Source organism: Embiotoca jacksoni, unplaced genomic scaffold (assembly GCF_022577435.1).
Source record: "Embiotoca jacksoni isolate LCO1_2020_lvr unplaced genomic scaffold, fEmbJac1.0.p SCAF_2, whole genome shotgun sequence".
Lineage (NCBI taxonomy): Eukaryota > Metazoa > Chordata > Actinopteri > Embiotocidae > Embiotoca > Embiotoca jacksoni.
Genome location: NW_027185340.1, coordinates 24,447,367 through 24,472,291, shown reverse-complemented (window position 1 = coordinate 24,472,291; position 24,925 = coordinate 24,447,367). Strand labels below are relative to the sequence as shown.

General features: G+C 44.6%; 3 protein-coding genes across 3 annotated transcripts in view; 2 read left to right on the top strand and 1 right to left on the bottom strand.

The window, feature by feature from the left end:
• LOC138201560 (abl interactor 2-like) overlaps positions 1-9,809 on the top strand; it is a 41,283-nt gene extending 31,474 nt beyond the window's left edge. Inside the window, exons 8-12 of the mRNA XM_069155166.1 lie at positions 363-692; positions 1,887-2,051; positions 2,171-2,251; positions 2,446-2,628; positions 3,194-9,809. Coding sequence (XP_069011267.1) covers positions 363-692; positions 1,887-2,051; positions 2,171-2,251; positions 2,446-2,628; positions 3,194-3,369 — 935 coding nt within the window. The 3' untranslated portion in view covers positions 3,370-9,809. The remainder of the gene's footprint in view (positions 1-362; positions 693-1,886; positions 2,052-2,170; positions 2,252-2,445; positions 2,629-3,193) is intronic.
• Positions 9,810-10,905: 1,096 nt separating this feature from the next.
• Positions 10,906-18,738, top strand: cnot11 (CCR4-NOT transcription complex, subunit 11). Its single transcript, XM_069155165.1, has 7 exons — positions 10,906-11,732; positions 13,192-13,356; positions 14,691-14,843; positions 15,985-16,187; positions 16,318-16,520; positions 17,906-18,002; positions 18,216-18,738. Exons 1-7 carry the CDS (start codon positions 11,402-11,404, stop codon positions 18,411-18,413), a joined length of 1,350 nt encoding a protein of 449 aa, XP_069011266.1. The 5' UTR covers positions 10,906-11,401; the 3' UTR covers positions 18,414-18,738.
• Positions 18,739-19,803: 1,065 nt separating this feature from the next.
• The window catches only part of LOC138201558 (plastin-2-like), a 19,718-nt gene continuing 14,596 nt past the window's right edge, over positions 19,804-24,925 (bottom strand). The window contains 8 exon segments of the mRNA XM_069155163.1: positions 19,804-20,371; positions 20,620-20,744; positions 20,982-21,102; positions 21,908-22,041; positions 23,429-23,543; positions 23,685-23,763; positions 23,854-24,049; positions 24,753-24,848. Coding sequence (XP_069011264.1) covers positions 20,239-20,371; positions 20,620-20,744; positions 20,982-21,102; positions 21,908-22,041; positions 23,429-23,543; positions 23,685-23,763; positions 23,854-24,049; positions 24,753-24,848 — 999 coding nt within the window. The 3' untranslated portion in view covers positions 19,804-20,238.

The following is a 24,925-nucleotide window of genomic DNA, read 5'->3' as shown; positions in this document are numbered from 1 at the left end:
CAGCGTGCTTATTGTATAAGGAAGTGTTTACATATAATTTTTTTATATAATTGAAAAACACTTTTTTTTTTTATTCCTCAACTTGCAGTTTTTTTTAATTCCTGCAATTTTCCCACAAAAGAAAAACACTTAAAACGTCACAATTTTTTGAGAAAATCTGCTGTAAAATCAAACATTTTTATTCCCAAAATCACAACAACAAAAAAAACCTCCACACGAACATTTATTAATTTTTTTTTTTTTTTGTATGTGTACTTGAGATATTTACAAGTATGCTGTGGTTTGCACTTTGTCACTAACTCCCTTCTTTCACCTTCCTTCTTCACTCCTTCCTCTTTTCCTTCCTTGTCTCTTTCCTGAAGTTTCCCCAACTGCTGGACCTGCTAGCTCCTCCTCCACTGCTCCTAACTCCTCGCCCTCCCCCTCGCCGACTCCCTCCTCCTTCTCTTCCTCCTCCTCCACCACAACCTTAACTCAACCCAACGCGCCTTTGCCACCAAACTCACCCTCACAACACGCCAACCCGTCTCCTCAACCGAGCTCACAATCAAACGCGCCCGCCGCCGACACCTCCCCGCCTTCTAACCCCTCCCCCGACACAGCCGAGCTCCAATCGGAACTGTCCCCTCTCCTTCCTCCTGCACCTCCTCCTCCACTGTCCTCCTCTTCCTCCTCCTCATCACCTGCCGAAGGTGAGTTTCGCCTGCAACCTTCTCTCTTCGCCTCCGTCACCCTCCGTCGTCCCTTTCCATCATCCTCCCTTTTCTAACTGAGAAAGAGAACTACTGAGTAAAAGTCTCCACTGTGCTCTGACAGGAGAGGGAGGAGATGTACTACGTAAGATGTCCATATGACCATATATCGTGTTCACTTCGACAAGTGAAAAGGACTCAAGACTAAAAATGTAAAGGACTAGTTAGTGATTGGCTTTCTTGCTGAGTTAGATGATGAGATTACGGCCACTCAGCATAAAGACTGGAAACAGAGTAATAGCTAACCTGGCTCTTTCCAAAGAAAAACCAAACCCACCTCCCAGCAGCTGGAAAGCTCACTGATTAACATGTTTGTATCATGTTTGTTTGATCTGTACAAAAAACGACTTGTGAAAACAAGTCAGGTTCGCGGTTTCCTTCTGTTCCCAGTCTCCATGCTAAGTTCAGCTAAGCGAACCAGCTGCTGGCTGCGGTCTCATATCCAATGTTTGGACATTTGTTGGGCTGGGTAAGCCTGTCATTCAAAAACATTTCAAAATGTTACCAGCTCAGATACCTTGACTTGGATACAGTTCCTGAACAATACTTTTTTTTTTTTTTTAATTTATACAATCCATTTGAAGAAAAAGAAAATCACATCAAATGTTTTTGCACAAAATCTGTAGTTTAGAGGATGAGAGGAGGAGAGATCATTGCTTGGCACTAAAATGTACTGCTTTTCTCGAAAAGGTACACAAAGTTGTTCCTGAATGACGAAGCATTTTTCAGTACAAGATACTATCGCAGCAGTCTTAGACATGAGAGTGCTATTAGTCTTCATCTTTTCTTCTAACTCTCAACCAGAAAGCCAGATGAGCTTTCACTGTTGGTCAACAAGTGTTGACATGTACCTTTAATTTTTTAATGTTGCTGCATTGTCACCTGAATTGATAGAAAATACAAAAAACCTGGGTTGAAATGAGAGTTGTATCAATCAGTGCACAAGCCAAACTAAATCAGCATATTCTCCACAATCTTAGCTCTACCTGGATATGCAGATATTTCATTTCTAATTTTTGAGTTGATTGCTCTCGTTGAAAGCCTCGTGTCTCCAGAACTTTGTTTTCTTGAACTGTAAAGAAGCAGAGCTGTTGAGTCTTTGATGTCTGACGCGGTCCCTCTCCGCTGCGTCAGGTCCGATCGTCCCGCAGTTCTACAGCATGAACCGACCTCAGCCTCGACAGCAGACTCCACAAGTGGGGGGGTCGCTGCCGTACCGCCGCCCCCCCTCCGGGACGGGTGAGACAATCGTGTCACAGAACCAGGTCAACGGGGGTCCCTACTACAACCAAAGCCCGGGTACGCACCATGACGTGAGACGAACCAGCAGGAAAAGCGGTTCAGACCGTAGGCTGTGGATTGTAGTGAAGACTTGATGAAGGTCTACAAGGATCTTATTTAACTTTGTGTGTTTGCAGCCTCCCCTCCGCCCCCCTCACTCCTCCAGTTCACCCCTCAGCTTCCACTGATGGGTTTCGTCGCTCGAGTTCAGGAGTCCAGTGAGTATGAATCCGCTTCTAGGTTTTGTTTACGTTCACTTTGTGGACTTTTGTTCATTTCTGCATTACAGAAAAACGCTTCCTTACATCCATTTTCTTGTGAATATGACAATAACTGTGTATACAAAAATAAAGACATTGTTGTCTTTTTGACTTGCGGTAGTTCTGTTTGTATGATGTACCTCAACTTTCAGTTTCAGACGCCCCTCCTCCACCTCACCCGGCAACCGAGAGCCAATCAGGGCCCGAGGAGCCCCTGCCCACTCCTCAGCCACTGGAGGATGGACATGAAGAAGAAGACTCAGCGGTGGTGGAGTACAACGACCCGTATGCTGAAGAAGACCCGCCGTGGGCCCCCAGGAACTACATGGAAAAAGGTAACCCACAGAAATACCCAGGAGCGCCCCACAGCATGGGCAGTCTGTGCCGTTTTCTGAGGTTATCGTGGATCTCTCCACCACTGTCCCCATTAGTACTCCCAGCTGTAATAAGCTCCCGACATCTTCTTGTGTGTTGTGCAACACTGATAAAAACAACCATTAATAACCTCAAACGGGGGATCTGACTCGATCTGATTGGAAACCAGATGATACTCCTTCCCGCGCACCGATAGCCATAACCTGTCACAGGCCTGTTGATCAAACAGAAACACCACCAAAAACACTGCTTTTTGAGACTTATTATGAGATTATTTTCCGATGGACTGCCAGAACACAAGAAGAAGCGACTTTTTATTTTATTGACTGCTAATTTTACGAGACCGGTAGTCTGTGGAGCCGGAGGCTTTCTGGAGCCGACCTCTAGCAGCACCCGGTGGTATTACAGCTTCAGGCACTTCCGCATCGGCCTCATTTTTCAGACCCGAGAACTGAAGTCCACTTTTGTATACAGTCAATGCCTTCAGTATTATTATTTTATTTTGGTGTGTTTGTTGCCCTCCAGTGGTGGCCATCTACGACTACACAGCCGACAAAGAGGACGAGTTGTCATTTCAGGAGGGAGCGATCATCTACGTCATCAAGAAGAACGAGGACGGCTGGTACGAAGGAGTGATGAACTCCACCACCGGCCTCTTCCCCGGGAACTACGTCGAGTCCATCATGCACTACGCCGACTGAGCTTCACTGTTTGGTGGGATTACAGCCGCAGTTCAGTTTCTTGGATCTGAACTGGAAGGGAAAAAAAGTTGACTCCATTCCAATATTTTACTTGGCTCCTTTACATTTATTCTAACCAGTCACAAGAAAGTCAGAGCTTGTGAAGAAAAATCATCACTTTATTACTAATAGTGTTGTTTATTGGACAGAGGTCCTGTCATCTTACCCATAAGGCCTTGCATTTAGGGGTGATTTGATGTTGAGGCATTTCAGGTGTCTTAAAGAGAAATTAAAAAAAAAAAAAAATTGTGCTAAAAGAAAGGACTCCACCCCCAGCATTTCAAGTACAGAAAATATATAGACAGATGATGGCGTCTTTTAAATACTTAAAATAACCGGCTTAAACAGAAATCAGCGTAGGCAAGAAGAACTACCACATCAAAAACAAACAAAGGTATTCTGTAAATGTGATCGTCTCCCCAAAACAAATCAAAACCTTCAACTCAAAAGTTGTGAAGGTGTCTGATATTTCTGTACTGGACGGGAAGAAATCTATTGCAAGATTTTGACATAAATTTGTTTTCCTACAATACAATTTTATCAAAAACAACAACAACCCCAAAACAAAAGCTGGCACTACCACACACATGAAAGCCTTTGTTATGGCCAGCACAGTTAAATGTCAATGAATATGTTTCATAATTATAAGAGAAAGATGCTTCTTTAAAAGGCAGAACTCACCTGAGAATCATCAGGTTGTTTTTGTTTTTTTTACTGCAAACAGGAAGTGCCAACATATAATTATGCATGAGTTAATTGTGCCAATTCATCAAACTTTGAACAAATATAAGCTAATAAATATTACAGAAAGAAGTAAAAAAACAACATAAATATTATCTTTTTTTGTTTTATATAATTCTCTGGCCTTATGAGGATTCAGGATGTCTCATCAGCTCTGTTTTTATAATACAGATTTCACCCTGTATCAAAGAGCTGTGGACACAGAGGCAAAGTACTGCTCTAGAAAATGTGTAAAAAAAACTAACATGCAGACTATGCTGCTTCTGAGCGACTGAAAATCTGAAATCCTTCAAAATAAGAGCGTGAAAAAGTCCAAAGGGCTTAAGAGACATTTAAAATTGATGAAGGAAGCTGTTAAAACAAGCTTTCTAATAATTATTTGAACTTGATCATAAAAGAGCTGTTCATTTTTACACAAAAAAAAATCTTTGCGATTATTATTTTTAATTGATGCATTGACAGTAATTGCCCACTTCTCTGAGCTTCTGTAATTTTGCCCAGTTGAATCTTCCATTCCCTATTTTCCTCACAGAGGACATAGATTTGGTCTCTTCCCAGAAGTTTTCCTCTGAAGAGCCCAGAAGAAAGTGTCACGTGACATCACATATTTTGAGTACGATCCAAGTTTAAAGAGACAGATTGCAGTTAACGGCTGACTTTGCACTAAACACTAAACTCCTGGAATGATATCTCAGGGAAGTTTCCCAATAAAACAAGTATGTTCTCAAAAACAGACGTTGGAAATTTTGTGGTAGTCTCTTGATCAGGGTCGTCCTGTATTCAAGCCGGTGTGGTCGTTTTCAGAACATCAGCAAAGGTAATATGAAGCTGGGTAAATCAGCCTTTTACTACTTCTAGGAGTAGTAGTAAAATCATTTATGTTTCTGAAACAGCCATCCATCCACTTCCACTGATTCGTTTTCTGTATGAAGAGGAAGGGTGTAAATAGTCCACCTGTTTGCCACAGCTTCGTCATTGTGAGATATAAGAGCCGGTTGTCGTCAGCTTACGTCCTGATCTGTCTTTCTGATTCGTGACTAAATTAATCGTTGCACCTACATGAGCCAGAAAATGTACCCCAACTCCTTTGACCTCAACCGTCCTGTTTTCTCAAGAGCCTTATTTTCATTCTTTGTCAGTGAAAAGATCAAAAAAAAAAAAAAAAAAAAAAAAAAAGATAACATGCAGGAGGAGAGGAAAGATGAAGACACTACGAGTCAGAAAGACTTTACACGATTCAAACAGTAGCAGAAAGAACTAGAGGAAGACTTGAACTGGGTTGCTGCTATGCTGCAGTTCATCCTCTCTAGTGTGGTCATGTGTGAGCTGCAGGACTCCTCAGCTCAGACACGACACTTTCTGAATGACCGCTAACAACACAGCTTAAGTCAAAGTGCTACATCAAGTAAAAGCTATCTGCTGAGACAACTGCGGCTTGCCCTAGTTAAGAATAAAAGTAAAACTACATCGAGTTATTGATTTCCCCATCAAAATATACATTTTGACAAACTGCCATTTTGGTTTTTCAGCTTGTTCCACATAATTTCAATAAAAAAAGACAGCAGCTGAAAGCTTTTGATTTTATGATAATCAAACTATAGTTACATTTTCTGAAACAAACCAAGTGAGAGAACACAATTTGTTTCTAGAAATTGCACAAGTTTGTTTAAAGCCAGATGGCAGCATCTTTTTCCTTATTCTGTGGGTTTATGGTGATTTTTTTTTTTTTTTTTTTTTTTTTTTTTTAAGTAATCAGCCTTAAAAGACATCGAATGAGACCAGTGCAGCGTTTCTGTTTGTTTCACAGTTTGCCGTCCATCCTGAAAACTTAAGTCTAAATTAGTAGTTTAGATATTTGAGTTAAACTACTGACTGTCCTTCCTCATTATATGTCAACAAATATTTGGATAAACAAAGAAAACCTTTTTATTTTTGAAAGATGTTTCTTTTAGTGCTGATCATTTTCATGAAAATGGTTGCACCATGGAAGCTGAACTATAGATGATGAATTCCCACGTGGTAGAAGTTCTCCCTGTGTGACCTCTGAGCCTCCCTGTTTCCTCATGGTGTTGTTGTCGTGGAGTGAAGTGGACCTGAACAAATCTCCAGGTGGACATTCTGGACCAGTTGCCAGTTTTGAAGTTTACAGTGTGTTTGCCTGCATGCCTGATATATAACAGACATTTTAATTCACCGTGTTTTCATATTCTTTATGTTTGTATTTTTTACATATTTTCACCGACTTGCTTTATTCTGTTTGAGCAGCTGGAGGTTGTGATGTCTTTGTGCAGTTTTTTGGTTGTAACGGCCCTTTAACTGAAGTCTCGTGTGCTTGGACGTCACATCGACTCTCAGATGAAGGTGGATATTTTCGTGCCATATGTATGCGTGTGTGTTGTAAATGCAGACGTGTGTGTGTGTGTGTGTGTGTGTGTGTGTGTGTGTGTTGAGAAGCGGTGTGAACCCTCCCTCGTCGACTGAAGTAACTATGGACCTGAGAACTGTGTGTCCTTGTTGTGCCGTGTTATGTAAAAGGCATTTTTGCACAAAAACCAGAGTATGCCACATTTAATGCTCCCCTAAAGTGCTGGCCAGAGAATTATTCATCAATATTTTAATCATGTCACTGATCCCTGAAAATTCATCTTTTAACTGCACTTCAGTTTTTTCCACTATGAAAATGTCTTTGAGATCTTTTGCTTTGCAGCTGCAACAAGGATTAATTTTATTATCAATTCATCTGAAGATACCAGTTAATCGTTTGGTCTATAAAATGACAGTAAATAGCGAAAACTTTCCATTTTCCCACATACCAAAGGTATTTCTTTAAAAGTTAATAGTTTTAATCATAAATATTTTTTTAAGCATAAGCACAAAGTGCTATCCACATTTAAATAATTACAGAATAATACCATCAGATGCTCATGTACCAGCCTGTAAGTAAGATTAGAGCACAACTATGAAGGACTGGCCCCTAAATAGAGCAAATATAAACATTAATAATCATTAAACTGAGCCCAAACATTAAACAGATGAAAGTTCAAATTTAAAGATATAGGTTTAAATATAAAGGTAAAATGCAAATATAATAATTTCCTTAACAAACAGTAAAATACATATAAAAGAAATAAGCCAGCCGGGCGGTGCAACACCAACGAAACTGAATCTCTTTTAAAAATATCTTAACTCGTGACAGTTAGGTGGCAGGTCAGCTAACTGTCACCTGATCCGTTTCCCCCTCAACGTTTTAGCACACTCTGGTTTTTGTTTTGCCTGCAATATCCCTTTAAAGTGTGGCCTGAGAAAGGAGGTGATCTGTGACATGTTACAGACTGCTTCTCCAAGGCAGACTTTTACCAGGAACCTGCTTCATCATCCTCCCTGCAGATGTTTGATTCTGAGAGAAATGCTCACCTCAATTGTTTTTCACACATTAATTAGTTAGTTAGTTAGTTAGTTAGTTAGTTTATTAGATGAGCTGTGGATTAGATGACCTTTAGATCGTCTCTCTCGTTCTATTCAATTCAATTTTATTTATATAGCGCCAAATCAAAACACAGATTATTTCATGGCAGTTAACACATTAAAGTATTTACAGCAAATCTTTACATTATACAGAGAAACCAACAATTCAACAATTCAACAATTCCCACATAAGCTTGGAGGGAAAAACTCCTCTTTAAGGGAGAAAAACCTCCAACAGAGGGAAGAAAAACTCCTTTTAACAGGAAGAAACCTCCGACAGAACCAGGATCAGAGGTGGGAGGAGCATCTGTTAACAGAACCAGGATCAGGGGTGGGAGGAGCATCTGTTAACAGAACCAGACTCAGAGGTGGGCGGAGCATCTGTTAACAGAACCAGACTCAGAGGTGGGCGGAGCATCTGTTAACAGAACCAGGATCAGGGGTGGGAGGAGCATCTGTTAACAGAACCAGACTCAGAGGTGGGCGGAGCATCTGTTAACAGAACCAGACTCAGAGGTGGGCGGAGCATCTGTTAACAGAACCAGACTCAGAGGTGGGCGGAGCATCTGTTAACAGAACCAGGATCAGAGGTGGGCGGAGCCTCTGTTAACAGAACCAGGCTCAGAGGTGGGCGGAGCCTCTGTTAACAGAACCAGGCTCAGAGGTGGGCGGAGCATCTGTTAACAGAACCTCCAACAGAGGGAAGAAAAACTCCTTTTAACAGGAAGAAACCTCCGACAGAACCAGGATCAGAGGTGGGAGGAGCATCTGTTAACAGAACCAGGATCAGGGGTGGGCGGAGCCTCTGTTAACAGAACCAGACTCAGAGGTGGGCGGAGCATCTGTTAACAGAACCAGACTCAGAGGTGGGCGGAGCATCTGTTAACAGAACCAGGATCAGAGGTGGGCGGAGCCTCTGTTAACAGAACCAGGCTCAGAGGTGGGCGGAGCCTCTGTTAACAGAACCAGGCTCAGAGGTGGGTGGAGCATCTGTTAACAGAACCAGGATCAGAGGTGGGCGGAGCATCTGTTAACAGAACCAGGATCAGAGGTGGGCGGAGCCTCTGTTAACAGAACCAGGCTCAGAGGTGGGCGGAGCCTCTGTTAACAGAACCAGACTCAGAGGTGGGCGGAGCCTCTGTTAACAGAACCAGGCTCAGAGGTGGGTGGAGCATCTGTTAACAGAACCAGACTCAGAGGTGGGCGGAGCATCTGTTAACAGAACCAGACTCAGAGGTGGGCGGAGCATCTGTTAACAGAACCAGGATCAGGGGTGGGAGGAGCATCTGTTAACAGAACCAGACTCAGAGGTGGGCGGAGCATCTGTTAACAGAACCAGACTCAGAGGTGGGCGGAGCATCTGTTAACAGAACCAGACTCAGAGGTGGGCGGAGCATCTGTTAACAGAACCAGGATCAGAGGTGGGCGGAGCCTCTGTTAACAGAACCAGGCTCAGAGGTGGGCGGAGCCTCTGTTAACAGAACCAGGCTCAGAGGTGGGCGGAGCATCTGTTAACAGAACCTCCAACAGAGGGAAGAAAAACTCCTTTTAACAGGAAGAAACCTCCGACAGAACCAGGATCAGAGGTGGGAGGAGCATCTGTTAACAGAACCAGGATCAGGGGTGGGCGGAGCCTCTGTTAACAGAACCAGACTCAGAGGTGGGCGGAGCATCTGTTAACAGAACCAGACTCAGAGGTGGGCGGAGCATCTGTTAACAGAACCAGGATCAGAGGTGGGCGGAGCCTCTGTTAACAGAACCAGGCTCAGAGGTGGGCGGAGCCTCTGTTAACAGAACCAGGCTCAGAGGTGGGCGGAGCCTCTGTTAACAGAACCAGGCTCAGAGGTGGGTGGAGCATCTGTTAACAGAACCAGGATCAGGGGTGGGCGGAGCCTCTGTTAACAGAACCAGACTCAGAGGTGGGCGGAGCATCTGTTAACAGAACCAGGATCAGAGGTGGGCGGAGCCTCTGTTAACAGAACCAGGCTCAGAGGTGGGCGGCCAAAGCGAAGACATGCAGCTCCATGGCCGGGGACATCTGCAAAAAGAAAGAACAGAAAGGATTCCCTCCTCAGTCTGCAGGCTCCTCCTTGTAAAACATGACGTCTGGAGAAGCTTTCTGCTTTCCAAAGTGAACCAGGAATTAAAGCACATCGCTCTTTTCTAAGAAAGAAGAAATAAATGTTTTAACAGCCTGTCTGTGTTACTGGTGTTTATTTATTAAGATGGATCATTTTGAAAAGGTTGTTGGTTGTATTCGAGGTTAGAAAGTTTACTCTCAGAACTGAAGTCAAATAATCTTTTGTCTTAATTTGCATGAAACACAAGGTGAGTTAGAAAGTAAAGTAAAGTCTGAGAATATTAAAAAATACCTGCAATACTTTTATTCACGTTGGACTTTCCAGATCAATGATGGTTTTGTTCAGCACCAGAATCCTCCGAAACATAAGCAGTGTTCATCTTCGTGTTTTTGTGTTTATAAATCATTACTGCTGCCTCTTTCATAAAGGTGACTGACAGCTAGATAAAAAGAAAATTCAAAAGCAAATTGTGAAAAAGTTTCAGACTTGCACCCACAAAAATTAAGATGATGAAAACCAATACAATTATGTCCAAAAAAAAAAGAAGATGCAATCGGTGAAAGAGAGACAATAAACCATTGAATAGAACATTTAAAAAGGGATAAATAAGATAATGGTTCATGTTTTTAAAGGCCATTAAACATTCTACAGTCAAGTTAAGAAGGTAAGTTTTAAGTTTTCGTTTAAAAATGACCTTTTTTTTGTTTCTATAAATATTTGTGCAACCATCACTTTTCACACGTGTGAGGTCGATTTAATGTTCAATCGATTTAATGTTCAATCGATTTAATGTTTAATCGATTTAATGTTTAATCGATTTAATGTTCAATCGATTTAATGTTTAATCGATTTAATGTTTAATCGATTTAATGTTCAATCGATTTAATGTTTAATTGATTTAATGTTTAATCGATCTGCCTCCCGTGACGAGCAATTAATTAATCAGACGAACAGTGATCGGGGACAGTCGGACAACCGTGAGCTGAACTACACAACTTTTATGGTTTTACTTTGAAAGAGCAGAACACCGGAACTGGTGCCGCAAGAGCTTGTGGGTAACGGAGCTAGTTCGCGAGCCAAGCTAAGCTAGGCTAAGCTAAGCTACCAGTATTTCGTCAGTCAGTCGCATGTAGAAGTGGTGAACTGGTGGTTAATAGTTCAGACACGGAGCTACACGTGTTTCACGACCTGGAACATGTCAGCGTGACTTCGTTTTGAATGGAGTCGCGTTAAAGATGACGCGCGAAGCCCCAGAGAACTACATCACCCATCATGCACCGCGCCGAGCAGGTCAACGCGTCACCGTGAATTTAAACAGCTAACGCACCGGACGCAGACCGTCTTTAACAGCCGCGGGGACACCGACAGGCTCCGGTAGTTCGCCCGGCTCACGCTTGCTGTTTGTATAAGCTTGTTATGTGTTCTCCGACCCGGTCCGTGAGCGGTTCGTCGGTCCACGCGGTTCTTTGTTGCTATGACTTGGCCGTTTTTTGTCAGTTAGCACTGCTATGCTAGCTGAGCTAGCCCGATGCTAGCTGCTCCGGGTCCTGGTCTCGTGCTGTGACTCGGTCGACCTCGTTTCAGGTCTTCAGGTCTTCAGGTCCTCTGAACATGAAGTAACTCCCCGCCGTCTTACCGCGGGACGCTGTGTTTTCTGTGCTACCTGAGTACGACGTATCGGACCGGCGGCCTCCCGGGAGGAGACCATGACGCTCGCTCCGAAAGAGCTGTCCAACCTGCTGAGCATCATCTCGGAGGAGGCGAGCACCAACACCTTCGAGAGCCTGTCCACGCACTTCCACCACTACTTCGGGAAAGCGGAACATTTCAGGGTGGGCTCGGTGCTGGTCATGCTCCTCCAGCAGCCGGACCTGCTGCCCAGCTCCCCGCAGCGGCTCACCGCCCTCTACCTGCTGTGGGAGATGTACCGCACCGAGCCGCTGGCCGCCAACCCGTTCGCCGCCGTGTTCGCTCACCTGCTGAACCCGGCCGGACCGGCCGGACCGGCCGGGGAGGAGCCGGAGAAGGTGCTGTCCGGTGGGTCTGCGTGGACACGACACACGTGTCTCACTTCTGTGTCATTATGTCTCCGAGAGGAGAAGAACCGCGACCTGAGACGAGTCGTTGATTAGGACAGAAACAAAACCCAGTCAGGCTGTTTTCAGAGATTAAATGTCTTCAGTCTCCAGTCGGTACCAGCCTCCTCCTGACTCCTGACCCTCCTCCTGACTCCTGACCCTCCTCCTGACCCTCCTCCTGACCCTCCTCCTGACTCTCCTCCTGACTCCTGACCCTCCTCCTGACCCTCCTGACTCCTGACCCTCCTCCTGACTCCTGACTCCTGACCCTCCTGACTCCTGACCCTCCTGACTCCTGACCCTCCTGACTCCTGACCCTCCTCCTGACTCTCCTGACTCTCCTGACTCTCCTCCTGACTCTCCTCCTGACCCTCCTCCTGACTCCTGACCCTCCTCCTGACTCCTGACTCTCCTCCTGACCCTCCTCCTGACTCCTGACTCTCCTCCTGACCCTCCTGGCTCCTGACCCTCCTCCTGACCCTCCTGGCTCCTGACCCTCCTCCTGACTCTCCTCCTGACCCTCCTCCTGACCCTCCTGACTCCTGACCCTCCTGGCTCCTGACCCTCCTCCTGACTCTCCTGACCCTCCTCCTGACCCTCCTCCTGACCCTCCTGGCTCCTGACCCTCCTCCTGACCCTCCTCCTGACTCCTGACCCTCCTCCTGACCCTCCTGGCTCCTGACCCTCCTCCTGACCCTCCTCCTGACTCTCCTGACCCTTCTCCTGACCCTCCTGACCCTCCTCCTGACTCTCCTCCTGACCCTCCTGACCCTCCTCCTGACTCCTGACCCTCCTCCTGACTCCTGACTCCTGACCCTCCTCCTGACCCGCAGCAGGCTGACTGACCTCAGGCTGTTTTCAGATAGAAAACCTGATTTGGATTTTACTTTGGTATCTGAAACTATTTTTATTCCTTACAACACAGAGAATTGTATAAAAGCAAACGACTACAAGTGAACTCATTATAAACTAAAATAATGTAAGACGCCACCATGTCATGAGATGATGTCAAGTCTCATCACAATATTGATAAATCAGGATGAAGTATTTCAGCCTTCTGAAATACTTCATACAAAAACATGAGTTTTACACTTTTTAATTTGAAACTGTCCATCTGAGTGTTTATGTGAACTGTGTCACAGATAAGAGACACAATTTATTTAAACCAGCAAAAGGATCTTGTCAGTGAAACCTCCTCCGTCATGCAGCTGTAGTTGTACCGAGTTTGAAGACGTTTTGTTTGTACGACAACCTGATTCATCGTTTGCGCCGACTCTCGATGAAACGAGCAAAATCAGCGCTCTCGTATCATTTAACTAAAGTACAGAAAATGTGACTACCGTGTTAAAACCTTGACCTCGGTGAGTCAGAATAAATACAGCGTGTCCACTATGATCGCCCATCAACTCTCCCAACAGGCTTCCTGCCTCCCATCACCCAGCCGGAGAAGTTCTTCCTGTCCCAGCTGATGTTGGCGCCGCCCAGGGACCTCTTCAAGAAGACGCCCAGACAGGTGTCCTGCATGGACGTCGGCAACATGCCCCAGTCCATAGACATCAGCGGGCTGCAGCTGGCCTTGGCAGGTCAGTGTACACATTAACACCAGCTGACGATATCAGCTGGTCACGAGTTTCAACTGTTGGCATGTTTGATGTTGTGTTTTGTTTTTGTGTGTTTCATTTGTAGTAGGACTTTGTTACAAATATAAGAAAATCTCTTCTGATGGAAATCAGGTTTGAAAAAGTGGGTGTTGTCTAATTTGAGGACAAGACAATGATACGTATGATGGAAAGAGGACTACTGTCGTCTTCAGAGACAGTTTTATTATGCGCTGTTGATATAATGTTGAGTGACGGGCTCCAGACTTCCAGTTCACACCGGTACCACCACGTCATTCACCACCTGACATGATTTAAGTTGAATGTGTAGCAAACAAAGCTCCGATCATTGACTGATGTCCAGAACAGTCGAGAAACAGCGCTCGGCAAAAGTGAAGGTTTTTGGGAGTTTGTTTTTCTTTCAGAGAATAATTTCTGTTGTGAATTTAGTGAATCTCCAGCTGTGTGTTGAGTTCAGCACACAGCTGAGTAACAGGGCAGATTCATGTCCATCTTTTCTGGGTCTGCATCATTTGATTAATTGCAGATCTGTAATCAATTATATCAACTCTGCTGGAGTCCATCTTCCATATTGTGTCCCTGATCTTAAACAAAGTATAAAAGACTTAATTTTCTGATTTACATTGAGCTCATTGCTTTAAAGTTGTGCTGCTTTTCTGTGCTTCACTTAACGGGCACACAGAAAACGAAGCATAAGGTCATATTATTCATCACAAAACTACCGTAAAGCCCCAAAATCAGTCATTTTCTGTTACAGTGCATCAGACGATCAAATGCTTTAATCGATTGATTCTTCATTGTATAAAATACCATGAAGATAAAATCCGTTTTTTTAAGGTGCAGGTGTGTTCCTGTTGCCTGCAGAAGGGTTCGGTCGATGCAGAGTGGTGAAAGACCTCAGAGGATGTTTAACTTAACTGTTGCTGTGCAGACTTATTCTGTACGTCTAATCAAGTATTGGATTTCATCTGTCATTACGTTTACCGAGACGGATATCCACGAAGAATCAGACGATAAGAGTTCTCAAACAGTTCAGTCAGATGACTAAATCACATCTGATCCCAACTTGATCAAAGTTTCTTCAGTTCAACACTGATTTACTGATTTACAGTGAGGATTATTAGTTTGCGCTGTAATAATAAATGCTGGAATCGGAGCAAATAGGAACACTTGTGGTCTGTACACGCGTGTTTAAATGAATGTGAGTTCCCGTGCAGCAGTGTGGATTAAATTACACTTTGTGTTTCTCCTGCTTTGTTTTTTTCTTTTGAATTCTTTTGTGTGTGTTTGTGGTGCAGAGCGTCAGTCAGAGCTGCCCACCCAGAGCAAGGCCAGCTTCCCCAGCATCCTGAACGACCCCGATCCAGACTCATCCAATTCAGGATTCGACAGCTCCGTGGCCAATCAGATCACAGAGTCTCTGGTCACCGGGCCGCGCCCTCCACTGGAGAGTGAGTGTCGAGTTCAATTTGAAGAAGGGGTTTTCAGTGTTCACCGGCGCAGGAGGTTTCCCAGAAGACAAAGAAACTTCAGAGGAGCTCAGTTTGACAACTATTTTTAAAAGAGAGAGAACGTATGCAAATGAGGCAAAAGGAAATTGAACAAAACCAGTTTCATGGTGTTTTAACGATCAAACACTCAGCAGCACTCAGTCCACTGTAGGGAACTGCTGTCTCTTTTTATTCCTCCATGACATCCTCATCAAACATCAGTAAATACAGTAAAACACACTGACAGTCAAACGCTGCTGTCATTTCTACACTTCTGTAGAACATGTTTACTCGTGCTGCAGTTACTACGCTGTCCACATGCAGCAGGCACACTTGTTTTAAATATTGTTTAGTGCTGCAGTACATAACATTTGTTTTGTGTTTCTAAATGAGGTTCTGTTGTCAGAGTACAGTTTTTCTAGAAGACCGAAGAGGTCACTCCTGACCGTTTCAGTTTTAGTCTGAAATGATTTTGTGTACGACGATGCATGTTTCTACATTCTGCTACTGCAGCATTACTTCTTCCGTCTTTGTCTTTGGTTGCTTCGATGTAAACTGCTGATTAGAAACCGAAATACATGTAAACATGGCAAAGAAATCAGCTGCAGGAAGTAAGGTATCTCCAACCAGCCCACAGTACCACAGTTACTGATTCTTGTGCACTTAAAAAGAGGACATTTAAGCCCAATCTCTTCATGCTCACAGCACAGAGTGAATCTCAACCCATTCTGCTCTGCAAGTGTGTGGAAGTGTTGTCAGAGATCAGAGAACCTGCTCTTCCTTCCCCGTGAACTTCTAAACCATGAACGTTTATACGTGTTGTACTTTTCCAAAGATACTTGATTCAGTGACTCAATCCGAGCTTCACCTCTCCGTGATGTCCTGTGATTAGAACTCACCGCTGTTCACATCCTGACAAAATGGTGCTGAGTCTGTGAATGTGAGGACACCTTTTGGTGCACATGTTGCCACGGTTGCCAAGATGGCCAGCAGACGAGTGAAATCCACCACCTGCAGCTAAACGCAAATCTAACACGCCCCGGATGTGTTTGTAAACCGGGTGATGACCTCGCAAAGTAAAACCAGCCGGTTTCATCCTCAGGTCACTTCCGCCCCGAGTTCATCCGGCCGCCGCCGCCTCTTCACGTGTGCGAGGACGAGCTGGCGTGGCTGAACCCCACCGAGCCGGACCACGGCGTCCAATGGGATCGCTCCATGTGTGTGAAAAACAGCACCGGCGTGGAGATCAAACGCATCATGTCCAAGGCCTTCAAGAGCCCGCTGTCGGCCCAGCAGCAGTCCCAGGTGGGTTCACCGATACACAAGGAAACGCCTCAAATGATTATCGGTCGTTGCCAGTCTGTTTCCGACATGTTTGTCAGAGTCTGGATCGTTCTGTCTTCCTCCTGACCCTCGCCTTGTTCCGTGTGAGCAGCTGCTGGCGGAGCTGGAGAAGGACCCGAAGCTGGTGTACCACATCGGCCTGTCCCCGGCAAAGCTGCCCGACCTGGTGGAGAACAACCCGCTGGTGGCCATCGAGATGCTGCTGAAGCTGATGCAGAGCAGCCAGATCACCGAGTATTTCTCAGTGCTGGTCAACATGGACATGTCGCTGCACTCCATGGAGGTCGTCAACAGGTCGGTTTGGACTCAGTTTATCAGCTCCGCAGGCTGAAACGGTCACGTTACTACTGCTGTGTTCAGAATGACATGCTGACGAACAAAGTGCTCTTGTATGTTAGGACTCTTTCTTGTGTCGTGCAGAAATGTTCAACTCTATCTTTAACTTTAATGTCAATCCACCACGTGTACAAGATATACAGAGAGATGGAAATATTGTTTCTCAAGTCCCACGGTGCAAAATCAGAAGATAAAACGAGAAAAGTCTCTGTTTTTGACAGGGCGGTGTTGTTTCAAATCACACGCTGACGGAGTGAGAACACATCACCCTCCAAAATATCTGCAGCTTTAATTATTATAAAATGATCTTTTTGCCCTGTTTAACACACTCAATAAACACACTGATGGCTTCTGTCCAGCAGCAGTAGTGAAAAATAACACGTTGGTGTGGTGTTCAACATCTGCAGCTTCCTCAGATCTCTTATTTTGAAAATGCTTCTTGTCGGTGGCCCCGCCCCTTTCCTCTACGTAGCCAAGATGGCGACCGTTTAGTGTCCAGCGTTTCACACTTTTAATTTTGGCATCTGATTTAGTTTTAATCATTTGATGAAAGTTAATACGTTTTACTTTAGTTTGTTCAACAACAACTAAAGACATTTTACTTCAGCTTTTGTTGATTTATTTGTCCTCCTTGTTTATTCTGGAGCTTTGTGGAAAAGTGGCGTGTTACTTGAGACTCTGCAGTAAAATGACAGACCGACTGTCCTCGGTTAAACTTCTCATCATCTCCACTTTCTCTCTCTGTCGACGCTCCGAATCATTGAGAAGCTGAGATTCTGCCGACTCGACTGAATGCTTAAATAACGTGAACACGGCGCTGGAGGAAGAATAAGATCCTTCAACGTGACGGATGTCTGACCGAGTGGAACAGAAAAGTCGTTCACTAAACGTCAGCGTGCTGCCGGCAGGTTTCCAGTTGGTCTCGGCCGTTTAGTTGTCGCTTCTCGTTTTAACTGTCTGCAGATTGTAGATGAATTTAGTCCATAGAATCAGATTCTTTATGTGACGTAACGTTTCTGACGGACAGATCACTGAGTACCAGATGTTTGTTCGTGCAACGGGTGAAAGAGAAAGTTCGCTCTTTGTTCCTGATCCAGACTGCAGAGTCACTTCACAACTCTGAACATCCACTTGTCTTTTAAATCCCCGTTTAGTTTGTTCATGAAAACCACCTTGCTTCAGATGTCATGTGATCGAGCTATTGATGAACAATAATTGAACAGTTTTGAAGTATAATCGTAGCTGCAGCTTCGATCTCCGTCTCCACCAGCATCGTTAGACTGCAGCTCATATTTCATATTTGCTATTTGCTATTTGAAGCTGTCGTTCCTCTCCCTCCTCAGACTGACCACAGCGGTGGACCTGCCTCCAGAGTTCATCCACCTCTACATCTCCAACTGTATCTCCACCTGTGAGCAGATCAAAGACAAGTACATGCAGGTACAGTGAGAATTATTTATACTGAAAAATGCCCATAAGGAGGAGGAGATACTTTTTTTAGTGTAACTTGTTGATGAGCTGATTTACAAAAAGAATCCAGACTGGGTTCAGATCAGTGGCCGGAGCTGCCTTCACTGCACTTTGTTTATTGTGGAGGATGTAGTTCGTGTTGAAGTCTCGGGATACTAACAACACGCCGGTTCTTCCCTCCAGAACCGTCTGGTCCGTCTGGTCTGCGTCTTCCTCCAGTCGCTGATCCGGAACAAGATCATCAACGTGCAGGACCTCTTCATCGAGGTTCAGGCCTTCTGCATCGAGTTCAGCCGCATCCGCGAAGCCGCCGGCCTCTTCCGCCTCCTCAAGACGCTGGACACGGGAGAAAACCCCGCCGAGGCCAAACCTGCTAAATAACGCTCCTCTCAGAGACGCTGCACCGCCAGGACCAGTTATTACTACTACTAATAAGAATAAGAATAATAAGGCCTCTTTTAGGAGCAGGGAAAGGGACGCGGTTTGGGTCACCTGAAACGCTCGTCGTGTGTTCACAGAGCTGAAACTGCTGCAGCTCTCCGACTGGAGGAAACCTTGAACTGATGTGGTGGTTTTTCCTTCAGACTTCAGTCTTTCCCCGTCTGCAGTTCAGCTCCGCTTCTTTCTCCTCTTCCCCACCAGCACGCTTCCCTTTGGAAGTTCAACTTTGTGACTTTTCTTTAATTAAACAGATCGTTTCAGTCCTTCAGGTTGTTTTTGTTTGTATATTTTATTAATTACTTTTTCCAGGTTGAGCATCTTCCACGTTCCTTCAGCTAACAGCTGCTCAGACTCTGGAGCTCATGAGCGCCCCCCGCTGGCTGCTGCGGGGAAACCAGTCAGCATGCTTCATCACAGCACCCAGCTGCTGTGGTGGGTTCCTCAAATCTGTTCTACATGCGTACAGAGCTCATCTTCTGGGACGGTCGGAGGACACTCGAGCTGTTAGAGGAGTATTTTTGAATATAGATGTTTACATTGAATCTGCTCTCATGTCTGTTCACTAAATGTGAAGCTACGGACACGTTTAACGCTAAAGTAACAAACTCCACTGATGCTGCACTTGTGTCATATCTGAGTTAATAACTTGTAAAGTGAATCAACCTGTTTTCTAAAGAAAGCTCTGATATCTTTGTCTTGGTACGAACACTTTCTGAAGTGCTGCAGAAGTCCACAGACACGGCCGTCTCCCGGCAACCTGTCTGTCCTTTAAGGATGAACATGTGACTCTGTTTATGAAACAAGCCTGATGTTTTCAGCCTTGTGTGTCCAACCTTAGTGAACTGTTGTCATAGTTTCAAGTCTCAGGATGTCAGTCTGGAAACACACGACACTCTCACTTCACTTATCCATGTGTTTGAACACACACACACACACACCCTTTCACACACACACACCCTCTCACACCCTCTCACAACCACACACGCACACACAACCTCACACGCACACACACACACAACCTCACACACACACACATCTACACAATAGTCTAAATTAAAAGACTCATGAATAATATATGACCTGAATCATCCCGTTTGATTGTGGATGAACAATGTGAGCATAGCGGGCGTCACCCAGTGGACTTTGTTACTTTTAAGAAAAAGCCAGGCTAACAGTTTCCCCCTGACTCCAGTCTTTATGCTAAGCTAAGCTAACCAGCTGCTGGCTGTCAGCCTCATATATGTAGACGGGTATGAAAAGGTGTCGATGTGAACGTGTGACTGCAGCTACAAGTCAAAGAGACATTTTATACAAACCAGCAACGCCAACATTTAATACAAAAATGTGTTTATTTGGTAGAAACTTTGTGATGTGAGTTGTGTTTGTAAGACCGAGCCGGTGAGGCTGCAGCGCTTCCCTGAGACACAATAAACAAGAACTAACAATGCAGCAAACAGGAGACTGACTCATTAACATGTTCAAGAAAAGTCAAACAGTGACGAGCGGCTGTGATCAAAGTCGTCAGAGTAACCGTCAGAATTAAATGTGAAGTGAAGTGAAAGCAGCTGATGTTGACAGATCTGTCGCCTGTTGGGAGCTTTCATGTCATTAGACTGTGAAAGTTTATTTGATCCCTTAACTGTTTAAAGCTACACGGCTGAGCTGCTTCCTCCTGCTCCTCCTCCTGCTCCTCCTCCTGCTCCTCCTCATCACATTGAGGGTTCTTCGGGTCACTGCTGGGACGTTGTGCAGCACGTCCTCGTCTTCAGGCTCTCTTCATGCCGCGTGCCATGAGGCAGGCGAACACCGTCATCACCATCTTGGGTTTGACCTCCACCAGGTCCTCCGGCAGCGCGTACACCCGCGCGCCGATCTTCCTCGCCATGGAGATGGCGTACCTGATGACATCAGCGTGAACAGGTGAATAACAAAACAAGGAATTTTGTTTCTGATCAAACCGAGTTGAACTTTACTTGAATTCAAGAACTTCCAACGGTACTTCAGGACTGAACTCAACTTTGATCAATTTTCTGTGGATGCAAATCATTCTGGACAAGAAGTTTTCTGAGATGTAAAAACCATGACGACGAGCTCCGAGGCCGAAGATGAGGTGAAGCAGTTTGTTTTTGCCGTCATGTGTACGTACTTTGCGTTATTGAGTTTCTCCTCCTCAACCAGGTCTTCTGTCTTCAGCAGGTCGTACCTGATCGATCCGGGCTGGATGGCATCGATCAGGTCCAGAACCGGCATACTGCTGCTGATGGAGCCATCCTACACAAACAAACAAACAAACAAACAAACAGACAGACATGAACACAGTATTCATCTTGAGCTGTTGTTTGCGGTCACATATGTGATAGAACCCATGAATTCATGCAGTAAATGTGTTGCTCATCACTAATACTAACTCCTGACGGCGGTCACTGAAGGAACATTAGCGTGAACACGGTTTGCAGACTTTAATCACGTCTGGCAGAGACACAATAAGACGAGTCGTGTGTGCGTCACCTTAAAGCTGGAGATGGTGGATTTTCCAGCCTGTGTGAGTGTCCCGTTGACCCACGTCACGATGGTGTCATCGATCACTTTCTGCCCGTCGCCCAGGTCCTCCAGGATGTTCAGGGTGTACCTGAGGGACACAGCATGACCCCCTCCCACCTTTAAACACCTCTCTTAAAAAGACCAGGCTCATCTGTGCTGCTGAAGGGCCTTTTAATAAAACAATAAAACAGGATAATACGAGCATCCTGGTTACCGATCACTGCAGAGGTTCCATGTCTTCTTCATCTAAACAACCAAACTCCATTCAAATATCTGCTAATTTAACATCCGTTTCCATGAACACTGATTATCCGTGTTGATTGATTTTCTGATCATAAAATCAGAGCATGCCACATGAAGTTACACCAAACTCCATTCAATTATCAGTCGACTTTAAGACACGCATCTCGATACATATCTTTAGATCGATGGGCGGCTGTCGCTGTGGAAACTATCCAAAACACCAAACTCCTATTGAAGGAAGCTCTTCTGTTTAAGTATTTTCACCTGATCAGTTATTGGGACGTGGTGAAGCAGGAAACTGATGTTTGACTCAAACACCTGCAGCACAATTCACCGTCACAACAATCATCTCCTGACAGGCATCATTACAAACACAAACAGTACTGCTGCAGACAAGACACGATTAGAAATTCAACTTACAACCCTTTTTAATAACCTCTCTTTATATCTTTATGTCTTTTTATTTGAGGGAGCTGAATCGAATTTATTTTGAAAAGATGTTTTAACTCCTGCAGAAACCTCGAACCTGCTGTGAATCCAGTCGGACTCCAAAACCTTCTGACCGTTCGACACTGAAGAGACGGTGTTCCTTTACATGAAGGCTTTGTTGTATGATGAGTTATGGGACAGATGTAATGCAGCTCTGTTACCTCCTCATGAGCTGCCACAGCAGAGCGAGGGTGAGGGTTCGATTCCCCGCGTTCAGGTCCTGACCCGCGATGCCGACCAAAGAGAACTTGGCCTCCTTCTTGCCCAACTCCACGGCGTAGTTACAGTTCTCCAGCTGCAACACAAACACGGGTCACAGCCGAGCTCGTCAGTTACTGAGGAGTTTACTGAGCAACAACCACTGAAGCATCAAGTCAAGAGTCCTAGATAGCTGTGAAACAGATGAATAGATACTTCATGATTATTTCCTCGGGTTAAGTATCAATAACTCCTGTCTATCTGTAGTCAGCTGAGTACATATATTGATCTGTGTCACTGTGTTTATGCACTGGACCAACTATTGGTTACCATTCATAAAATACCAGCAAAAAAAAGAAAAAAGAATAACAACAAAACACTTGCACAATGTTGTAGAATGTCCATTAACCCAGATGAGAAATCAAGGCAGCTGTTTTCAAATCAACACATACTGTTTTAAAATGAAACCGAATGGTAAACAATGCTTTCTGTTGTACCCCTTAGCCGTCCTCTCCATCCTCTTTGGACTAGTTTTATTCTTTAATCTGAAAAATCAACAACAAAAGAGAAAGAAAGAAAGAAAAAAGAACAACCCCAAACCATCTGTAGTGTGAAATCTTTTTCATCTTTTGACATATGTTACATTTCTTTAAATTTACAAAAGTGCAAAGAGATCGCGTTGGGATCTCGTGGATGTTAAGCCATGGCATGTGGGACTCGAACAGCCGCGTTTTGAAATGGCAAAAAAATTCAGTCTTGGGCCTTTTGTTGCCGTCAGTCCAGCTACACGGGTACAAGGATAAGGAATTGAAACAGCACTGTTGTTTTTTATATAGAGTAACTCAGGATCTGCTGGGTAGTTTCTGATGGTACTTTACCTCAGGGACATGAGAAGGGGAAGTGATGGTCAGACAATCAGGAAGTAGTTACTAACTTCAGTAATGAGTGCCTTTACGTGAGGAAGTCCAAAAAAGTGACCAATGAGCGGTGACTCGTTACAGACTGGTGGCTGATGAGCAGATTATTCACAGTTCATCTGGACAATTTGTGAAGATAGTTATTTGAATTCCAGTCCCACTGGACCGATTCTGATTGGTTCCTGAGTCGCTCCTCACATTAATGTGTACCGTGTTGTAAAGAGTTGACAGTAAGACAAAAGATGATCTGCTCCAAACCTCATGGTCTGACTGGTCATCAAGCTGCAGAGCTGTGAACAGTCATCATTAATAAACCTGTAATAAACCTGTAATAAACCTGTAATTAATGGATTGATTCATGTCAGCTGGTCTTGTTTCATAGATTCATTATGAGTCATTATTAAGAAGATCTGTGGGGCTCCAGAGGTTTCTTAAGTTCTTCTGATCCATCAGCAAAAGTGCAGTTATTTTGCTTCAGTGGAAATAAAAACCACCTTTTTCTTCATCAGTATTAACGTCTGTCTTCATCTGTGAAGTGTCAGACGGAGCTCTGATTGGCTGTCGTACCTTCTTCATGTTGCTGCCCAGTCGGGGGTACGGAGGCTTGTTTACTTTGTCCCAGTCCACTGGTACCTTGATCTTCTCGTACAACTGGAAGATCACGAGGGCGTCGTCAATGTCTCTGTAACACACACACACACACACACACACACACACACACACACACACACACACACACACACACACACACATGTTATGTAGATGTACAGTACATGAGGATAAATACAGGCTGAAGAAGAAGCAGAGCGGCGAGCCATCTTACGCGTAGAGGTGGTTGACACGAGGGTTGACCCCCAGCGAGTTCATCCAGTTCCTGAAGGTGCGCTCCTCCCTGGTTTCACCTGCAGACGAACATCAGAGATCCCAGATTCAAACCCGAGACCTTCACAGTGACATTCACAAGTCAGAGAAGGAGCGAGAAGGAAAGCTACCTTCGATGGAGCTCCAGTCGATGTCCTGGTTCTCGGGTTTCTTCAGAGCCGGGTACTTGTTGAACAGATTGGCCACGAACGCCAAGTTGAGCTTGGGGTTGCCGCGGACGACGTCCGTTGGCATGACGAACTGTTTGCATCCGAGGCGGTCGGCCTGCTCCAGCATGCACTCGGCCCGCTTCAGGTCGTCTTTCTCCTGCGGAGCGGGACGAGAAGCGCGTCAGAAGCCTGACCTCAGTTTATATGAAGGAACTTCATCAACTGTCCTTTTATACACATTGTTCAGCAAGCTGTAGATAAATCAGACTTATTTTGAATTTTCTTTTTAAAAGCTGCTACTTTCAAAAATACTTGTTGAAATGAATCACCCTGCAAAAAAGTAATTTGAAAATATTTTAATAAATCATGTATTTCTTTTAGTGTGTTGCTGCTATTCTTTGTTTGATGTGACGGTGAAATGAACATCTTCAGATTTGGAGCACTTTGTATCATATGTTTGGAAAGTTAAATTATATTCCATTATTATTAGATTGTTGTTCGGGAGTTGTTGTTGTTTTCACTCTTTTCTGACATTTTATTGACCAAAATAATTAAGAGATATAAAAAACTGTGCAGGTCAATGTAATGCAATAATGTTAGTTTCAACCCTTCTTCATCAGTGTATGAATAATACGTTTTATTAAATCACAATCACAGATAACATAAACTCTTGTTATATTCATTTATGCAACTTTACAGTAACATCCAGCTCTATTTATATCTAACACTCTATTCTCACTCAAATACGAGTTCAATCATCAGCAGTGTTTGCAGCCGGCTCCAGTGACTGATGACATCATTAAAGGAATAGTTACACAAACACATTTTCCACGACTGATCTTCAACTGTGAGTGTCTCACCCTGATTCCGGACATGTCGACGGCGATGGGGGGGGTTCCCTCCTCGTCTCCTTTGGGTGCCACCTGGTTCAGGAGGTTGTAGTACGCTTTGGAGTCCTGCACAAAACCGTTTGGACAGTTCCACTCAGCACAGACAGCTTTACACTGGAGTCGTACAAGAGTGACGTTGATAC